General features: G+C 29.6%; 1 protein-coding gene across 1 annotated transcript; it reads left to right on the top strand.

Annotated features, from left to right (window-relative positions):
• The first annotated feature begins 3,788 nt into the window (after positions 1–3,788).
• On the top strand, positions 3,789–9,269 carry LOC108333496 (vicianin hydrolase-like). Its single transcript, XM_017568960.2, has 13 exons — positions 3,789–3,962; positions 4,749–4,818; positions 5,740–5,798; positions 5,908–5,983; positions 6,095–6,166; positions 6,324–6,411; positions 6,534–6,786; positions 7,292–7,407; positions 7,883–8,097; positions 8,195–8,226; positions 8,444–8,546; positions 8,742–8,850; positions 8,929–9,269. Exons 1-13 carry the CDS (start codon positions 3,789–3,791, stop codon positions 9,095–9,097), a joined length of 1,536 nt encoding a protein of 511 aa, XP_017424449.1. The 3' UTR covers positions 9,098–9,269.
• The last annotated feature ends 408 nt before the right edge of the window (positions 9,270–9,677 follow it).

Raw genomic sequence — 9,677 nt, 5'->3', positions numbered from 1 at the left:
TAGCCATATTTTTCTTAGTGATTTTTATTAGAAAGTAGGTTTAAGCCTAACTCAACCTCACAAAATCGGCTTGTAAGGTGAGGTTTGCACCTTACTTATATAGTAGAAATTGGGTGGTCCGATAGCGGGTGGAATAGAAATGCCCAAGAAACAAGAAATATCGCTAGGATAAGCTCTAACCATGACTCTTATACCATATTAAGAAGTGGACTTTAAGCCTAACTCAATCCTACAAAACCGGCTTGTAAGGTGAGGTTTGCACCTCGCTTATATATTATAATTTGGCCATATCTTTAGTCGATGTGGGACTTCCAACAATCTTAACCATGTGATCACACATAGCAGATGTCCAATTAGTTTGCACTCTTCCCTTAAGAGCATGAATAAGATACACATCCTCAGTAGTGAGTTGAGCATGATATCCTCCTCTAGGCAATAGAATCCAAACAATAACAAAGGCATACAACCTGTGATCTCTCTTTAGTCCCCCTACTTTAAATAGTGTATAATCCCTGGGTTCATCCAGATTCCTCAAGCAAGCTTTGTAAATAGCAAGCTTGTTCACACCCTGCATTCCCAAATAAGACCAATATCCACCAAGACGTATGACAGCTAAAGAAGTCCAAATTTCCTCATCAAGCTTGATATTCACACCCTTCTAGAGCAAATAACGTCATTAACAACCCTTAGATAAGCATAGAATACCTTTACCAAGTTTGGGTATCAATCTCCTGACATTTCTACGAAGTCAGTCGACCCCTGATATTATAACCAATCATAGAAGATGAACTCTTCTCTCCTGAAGAAGTTTATTCCCATATACTTGTGCGAAATGATCTTGCAAATGCACAAGAAGCATTTGAAGTTCGTCTGTGCATCTTCGTCACTAATCCAACTTGTAGGACTTGCAAACCTGACCTTTTGAGCAGCTCTCTTGTAGTGTTTGGAAGAGGATGCCATGGGAATTGAGGATTTTAGATAATTTTGGAAAATTAGGGTTGATTCAGGATACAGAGATAAAAAGGCGCAAGAACAATTTAATTGATTTGTGTTTATTAGTATTTGTTGGAGACAGAAAAACTTGTATAAAATAGATTTAAATTAATTCCATGCTAAAAATGTTTCATGTCTTGTATCCATAAAAGACGATGCTATGATATGACATAATAAATGTGGACATGCAAATATGAGATTAATCTTAAAGTTGCAATGTTTTGACCTCGTGAAAGGATTGCCTAAATTATCATTCAACAACAAAGTCTTTTGTGATACATGTGTGAAAGCAAATCAGGTCAATGAGTCTTTTAAAAGTAAAATTGTAATTTCTACTAAAAGACCTCTTGAGTTGCTTCATTTATATATATTCGGTCCTGCAAGAACTGTGTTTCTACAACAATCCTAAATAAAGAAACAGACCTGCATATTTTAAAATTGTCCAAAACAGTCCAGACGCATATATTTAAATGAAAATTATAATAAATCATAAATAAATTCAATGTACATAGAATTACAATCATAAATTAACTTAGAAACATAAATCAAACCAATGTACAAAGTTAACCTAATCATAAATATGCTTATGTAGAACTTACAATATACTAATATCTACATACTATTATAGAGTTGAATTACATATTTTGTAAGTGTTTTCCTTATGGATTTAAGGGACTTGTTTAGAATTGAAGTAGTAGAATTGAATCTCTGCATAAGACAATGATTTTAACTAGTGTATATGAATTCTAAACTATAGAGAAAAAAAATCAATAAAACGAAATTTTACCATTTCCCATCCACAACATGGGAGGGACACGAATAGTGGTCATCATCCAATACGTGATGTAGTAATCATACTCATATGACCCCGCTTTGTCTATTACACTACAATATATCATTATAATTATAAAATGTTAATGAACATTACTATAATAGTACAAAATGTAACAAAATATGAACGAAAAGATCAAACCTTAAGAACCGGTTATAGAATCTTAAAAGTGTTGAAAGTTTTATCTTTGGGTTAATTAATCATAAAAATGAAACTTTCAACGCTTTTAATAAACTCGGCAACAAGATGGAAAATTAATAGAGCAACAATCAGAAGTGATCACAATTAAAAAATTTAAAAATAAGTATTTTCAAAAATTGTACGAAAACTCTAGTATTAAGTAAAATTTCTCAACACCATATTAATGTTAAAACATGTGTTATTGCCATCAAATTTGTTTGTGCAGTGCAAGCTGTTAAAGACGTGGCTAAAACACTTGGAAAAAGTGATTGGATTCAGCGTAGATCCGTGCTGTAGAAATCCAAAGTGGACTTTTGCCTGGATCTTACGGTTCAAAATAATGTCTTCTGGGATTGCTTTATTGACAACTTCTGCATGTTAATTTTCATTAAAAGGCGACGCAATAAAAAAAAATTAAAAAATACATTTCTGAGGTGAAACTTTTATTATTTATAATTTTAAATTTTATGCCATAATATAATGCAGTAGTTCTTTTTATAAACTTTTATTTTCTGATTGACTGAGTCAATATTTAGAACAACCAAAATCTCAACTCTACAAATTTAAGTTTTCTTTATTATCATAAAGTTATATTTTATTTTTCTTTTCATTTTATTTTTTATAATTATATTATAATATGAATTATTTGCTGGTTGCATTTATAAAAAAATTCGGTCAAAAATTTGACTATCACCTTGGTCTGGATCACGTATTTAGATTGCTCTAAGTCATATTTGTTTTACATTAGATTTCATTATTGGAGATTTTAAGGAGAAGGTTTATTATAAAGAGAAATTAAAAAAAATGCCAATTTTAATATTTATATTACTTAATATTTATTAAGCCAAAAAATGTCTGTTAAAACTATTATTACATGTTAAAAAAATTACTAGTCATCGAAAAATTTAATAAATTAATTGGTTATCTGTCCTCTAAACTATATTAAATACAATGGTGATAATTTCAGAGATCATGACGGTCATATTTTGGTGTTGTCTTCTTTCTATTGGTGCTAATACTGCTCTTGCCACGTGGATTTATGCCACAATTACACGCTTATTTATGGCATAATTATCTACATATAAGCCGTAATTTCTGTTGCTCTTTCAAGTCCATATATTTGTAAAGTTTGTGTTAATTTGACAATGACGTTTTTCTTTTAGTAGATGTTATTGTTTTCATTATAACTACAATTTCATTTCATAATTGGAATTTTTAATTATCCTCTCTTTTACAATTTCATATTTTTATTTTGCTTTTGTGGGTTGCGGTTTAGTCCTCACTTTTGTAATTTTTCCTTTTTATTATATGTCGGCACGTGTCTTTTAGCCCATCATATTAGCTTTCATAAGAAAAATAAAACCTAAAATATATTTTTATTAATACAATAAATTTAAAGAAAATATTGCATGAATGTATTTATTTCTAATATTTTACATTTATTTCTAGTTTACTAAACATCTAAAATTTTACAAGCTAGCTTAATAAATTTGAGAACATGCTAGTTTATAAATAGGATTATTTTACAATAAATAACTATATATATATATATATTAAAATGTGGTAAAATATATTAAAATAGCCATGCATACATATTAAGAAATTATTTAGTTTTTTATTATTAGATTATATTTCAGGATAGAAATGAAGATAAACTATGATATAATAGTAACCCTAAAAACTGTCTTCCAATTATATCCATCATAATCATTGGAAAGAAAAGGAGTATATTGTTGTATAAATAGAAGGCATTGGTAAGAGTTATGGAGAAAGAAAGGAAAAAATGAGAAGTAAGAGTTGTCTTGTGTGTCTTGTATCTCTTGCTATTGCTACCCTTTTTGGCAATGGCACTGCAACTGCAACTGAAAGTGTGAAGCCAAGCCACTATGCTTCAACATTCAACAGAACCCTATTTCCTTCCACTTTCATCTTTGGTGTAGGTTCTTCTGCTTACCAGGTATTTTACTCATAACCACACGTATTGTAATATATTCTCTTTTATCAACAAAAAGCACTATAACTAGAGCATTTCGAATAATTTAATCCATTTACATGCTACAGATATTTATATATTCAGCATTTAATTAGTGATGAAAATTGATAAATGTATGTATACTACTAAAATTACAAACATCAACTTGAAATTACTTATTTAGATTTTAACTCATAATTGTAGTAATTTAATCAAAATGTTGTAATGATTTCAGCAGTGCAGATTTATCTTTTTAATTTGCTTCATATACTTCCACAGTTTTGAAGAAAACGAAATATATAAAGAAACAGTTACAATTTGAAAATTTTGTGAATTTATTGACTTCGGTTGTACTAAAACCAAAGTCGTATATCTTTTTTACTTCAGTTATTATAGAATTGAGACGAAAAGTATCCAAAATTTTTAAAATTTTCATTATTTTTTTAATTGTTTTATTGAAAATTTGACTTTGATTCTTAAATAATCAAAATCATACTTTCTGCTTCATTTTCTTGATAATCGAGAGCAAAGATATACGAATAAATAAGTGATAATGAATTTTTTATGTTATCACAATGTTGAATTTATGCAATTTGTAATTATATACATACTTGAACAGTTTTTATACAATCTTTTAAATATTAATAATTGAGGTATGGTATTCTATTATTTTTTAAATAAATGTTGTGGTATAAACACGTATATGGTATAGACGATGGTGCATGATAGATGATTGATAATGTAAATTAATGTGGTTTGTTAATTACTCAGGCAGAAGGAGCAAGAAATGTAGATGGAAGAGGACCATGTATTTGGGACACCTTCACTGAACAGCATCCAGGTTAGGGTTACCCTCTTTCTTTGAATTCCATTCATTCTGTAACACAACAAAAACATACGTAACTTAGGTGCCAAACTTACGTGACTTTCTTTCTTTTTGTTATAACACTCCAATACGATGTATTTATATCAGAGACTTTTTTTTCCTCCTGGAAAACGATATCTTCTTTTTACTACTTTACGTATGATTGTTTAATAACTATTTTATATAATTTAACTATTTTATGAATTTATTATAATGTAAATTAATGTAAATTAATGTAAATACTTTTTTTCTTTTGTTCCGTATTGATAATAACAATGTATACCTCTAGAGAACCATAACTTTAATTATAATGTTTATATGTTGAAACTTTCATCTATATCAATTTTATGCTTATCATCATTATTAACAAAACTTTAAATTATATTTAACTCTAGAAAAGCTACAAAAAGTGTTTTTAGTTATGAATGTATTTTGAGTTCTTACTTGTGTATCATATATATTTAACCATATATATTTTTAATTTGAATATAAAGTATAGTTTATAAATGTGGATTATTAAAATAATAATATTTTATAATCTTAATTTTTAATATTTACCATGCACTAAGTATAAACGTATAAACAATTCATCTTTCTTTCTCTCTCTCTATTTTTTGTTACATTACTTATATTATATTAATGTTATATATATTTATACTGTTATTCTATTTTATAAACAAAAATAATAAATATTCAATATTAAATAAAATTAATTTGTACAACTCGTAAAATAAAAACTGTCAACTCATATAAAATATAAATCAAATAAGCCTAATGGTGGTGTAGCATATAAAGTATTAAACTCACAGAAAAGTACAATAAAACCAAGAAATAAATTGATATAGTATATAAATATAATACGAATCTTTTTGTTAATGTTTTGTGTGGTGTGATCAGAAAAAATTTGGGATCACAGCACTGGTGATGTTGGAGCTGACTTTTATCATGGCTACAAGGTACATCTTACCCTCAAATTTTACCATTTTGAGTCATAACAGTGCTAAATAAGCATCACCAACGTTGTATCATTTTCCATCATTAACTGCCTCTGTTAATATGTTGCAGAGTGACATAAAATTGGTGACAGAAATTGGGATAGACTCCTTCAGATTCTCCATCTCTTGGTCAAGAATATTCCCCAGTAATATATGACTCAAAACTCTTCTTCATCTTAAATTATATAGCATGGATATTAGATAAGCAAAAACAAAACTAATAATATGTTATGTTACAATTGAATTTCTCACTGCAGAAGGCAAAGGAACCGTTAATCACTTGGGTGTTAAATTCTACAATAATCTCATCAATGAGATTATATCAAATGGTAAAGCTGGTCGATTTTTATTATTATTTATAACTATTTATATTAGAACTTGTGACATCATATATATTTTGTAAACCCTCTTTTTAGCCTATGTATTCCTTCTTGAATTTCCTCGAACTTAGCTTCTTAACATTTTATCTTCTTTTTTCTTTACCAGGTTTAATACCTTTTGTCACTCTTTTCCATTGGGACTTCCCACAAGCTCTTGAAGATGAGTATGGGGGATTTCGTAGTCATAAAGTGGTGTGAGTGATCTATAAACATACTTAGTATTATATACTTTCTAACAATGATTAATTAATTAAAAATTATAAAACCCTAATTAACATTGAATTTCCAGTTAACTTTGTTTGTGATGGATAATTAGGGAGGATTTTGGTAGATATGCTGACTTTTGCTTCGAGACCTTCGGAGATCGAGTGAAGCATTGGGTGACTCTGAATGAACCCTTATCATATAGTCTGTTTGGTTACAGTGGTGGAACCTTTGCACCAGGTAGATGTTCTAAGTACGCTGGGAATTGCAGTGCTGGTGACTCAGCCACCGAACCCTACATCGTTGGACACAACCTCTTACTGGCTCATCAATCTGCTGCCACCTTGTACAAGACAAAATACCAGGTTAGCTTCAGAAACATTTTCCATAGAATAAAAGTGAGAAATTATAGTAACTATTTCGGTTGAATTGGTCCGAGTGTCGGTTGTTCTTTCTTGTTTTATTCTCTTTCGATCGTCCAATTTTCTCCGAAAACGCAATCCACTTCGATGGGTTATTCACCTACAGAAGACACTCTCACGCTCAAGTCAGATATCTTTCAAAAAAGTCTTTATTTTTTAGGAACTTTATTTTATTAGGGTAGATCAATATTATTTTACTTGGACATGAATCGTATATTGATAGGACTTATGGTAGGCAAACACATTGTTTAGGTAATCAAATTCAATAATCAATTATTAATATGTATATTTGTAAAGTATAAGACAATTTGATCCATTAATATTTGTTATTATACATGTTAACTGTCCATAAATGACTATTAACTCTGAAGATGGGTAGATTTTATATGCTACAGGAACTATGCTTGGGAGAAAAGTAACATTTTCTATTTTTGCTTCTTTGTGTTAGGCTCATCAAAAGGGACAAATTGGGATTACCTTACCGACTCACTACTTTTTGCCGAAATCTCAGAGTGTTGCTGATGAGGGAGCTGCAAGTAGAGCTCTAGACTTTTTCTTTGGTTGGTATGTGTTTCTCTCATAATAAAATATGTCGGAAGTGTAACAGGTAAGATCAATATTTTAGACTATGTAACTCTCATTTTTATAATAAACTATTTTTAATAGTGAAGTTAAACTTAAAATTCATTCCTATAATATAAAAATCATGAATTATATTTTAATAAAATTTATTATTTATTAAATCTGTTATCCTGTCCATTATCAAACAATTTATTAAATTTTAGTTTTAAATTCGAGATGCATATATTTTAACATAAAAAATAAATTAAAAATTTTATATCTTTAAAAAGAAGATCAATTTATTATATTATATTATATATATATATATAATTTATTTTACAAACCAATTTTAAAAAATTAAGTTAAATTTAAAATTTTTTCTTATAAAAATAAAAGTGACAAAATATATGTGCAAATTGAACTTTGCATAAATATTATCTGAAAGAAATTGTAAATGTGCGAATGAAATTTTTCTCAGGTATGCTCATCCGGTTACATATGGTGACTATCCTGAAAGTATGAAATCTTTAGTGGGTGCTAGACTTGCTAAATTCACAAAAGCTGAATCTGAAGGCCTAAGAAAATCCATCGATTTTCTTGGTGTGAATTACTACACCACATATTATGCAGAAAATGCTGCACCAGTCAGCACCAACAGGACCTTCTACACAGATATACTAGCCACTCTAACTAGTAAGCACATATTTCAAAACTATGTGAATTACTGTCTTTATAATATTTTTTAACAGAGAACTGACAAACACAAGCAACAATTTTCTCTTGATCATAGCGGAAAAGAATGGTGAAGCTATTGGAACTCCGGTGCGTAGAGTAAATTTTCTCTGGGACTAATTAAACTAATTTAATGCTATTTAATTTTAGTTATAGCCCATAATGCACACCATGCAAATAGTATTTCCATTCATGAAAGTGATTCTAACATGTCTGAATCATAACATACACTTGTCAAAACACCATCATGCAGTTGCAGTGAACATGAATTTGTACGTACGTACGACTGATGAAAATTTTTATGCAGACGGATTTGGATTGGCTCTTCGTATATCCGAAGGGAATTCACTATCTTATGGTATACATAAGGGACAAATACAAGAATCCAAATATTTACATCACTGAAAATGGTAAATACTACGCAGTTAATTTTCCGTTTTTGTTATTAGATAAGTCTATAATGATCATCCCATCATAAAATTTCTACATGTTTAGGCTTTAGGAGAAAACCAAAATTAGGTTCTTCTTTGTCTATGATAATAGAAAGTGATTAATTGATAGGTTTACTTAGAAGTTAAGATTATTTGGTTCTTAATTTCTTGTAGGTGTTGCTAAAGCAAGGGATGATTCAATAGCAGTGGATGAAGCCCTCAAGGATGGTATCAGGATTAGATACCTTATTGGCCATCTTCATTTCCTTCTTCAGTCCATCAAGTGAGAATTTAACTGCAAGTTAAGCATATTTTGTTCATATTGAGTTGTTAGTTGTAGTAATTTTAGTTTTTCCTGCAGGGAAGGTGTTAATGTGAAGGGATACTATGCATGGTCATTTTCAGACAGCTTTGAATGGGATGCTGGTTACACAGTTCGATTTGGACAGATATATGTGGATTACAAGAACAATATGAAAAGATACCTAAAGTTCTCTTGTTTTTGGCTCAAAAACTTCCTTCTCAACTGATCCAAATTTGTGCTTCCTTTGGCATTCCGCGTTCTTTTTCTTGTTTATTCCCTACTTTTCCCTTCTTGTTTATGCTATACAATACCATATTTCTACAGTATTTCAGTACCTACATATCATAACATTTGCTGTTTTTTGAATACAATCCTACATCTTTGCCTTTTTATCCTCACATTTTCCCTCTTTGTTTTTTAGATCTTATTGCATCCTTTGCTTTTACTTTGCACACCATCACAGTTCATCCAAATTTACATAGTACTCCTTCACGGGATTTCAACATAGATTGACACTTATCAGAATTTTTCTCCATCTGATATTCCATTACTTCTCAAACCTGGGATTGGTGTAGTGTTCGTGAAGAGTACCACTCTAAGCCAGATTAGCCCCTTTTTTTTCCTTGGTTCCTCAAATAAATACGAATCATAGTATGACAATTTGAAAACTTAGTAATTTATACCTCACCTTGGCCAAAACTTCTGTGTTATGCTAAAAATTTCTTCATATCTACTCTAACAATTTTAAAGATAATTCTATTTCTTGAGATTCAAATGTCTCAAATAATTATTGTTCTGATACACCT

This window comes from Vigna angularis, chromosome 11, assembly GCF_016808095.1.
Source record: "Vigna angularis cultivar LongXiaoDou No.4 chromosome 11, ASM1680809v1, whole genome shotgun sequence".
Lineage (NCBI taxonomy): Eukaryota > Viridiplantae > Streptophyta > Magnoliopsida > Fabales > Fabaceae > Vigna > Vigna angularis.
This window is presented reverse-complemented; position numbering and strand designations above follow the sequence as displayed.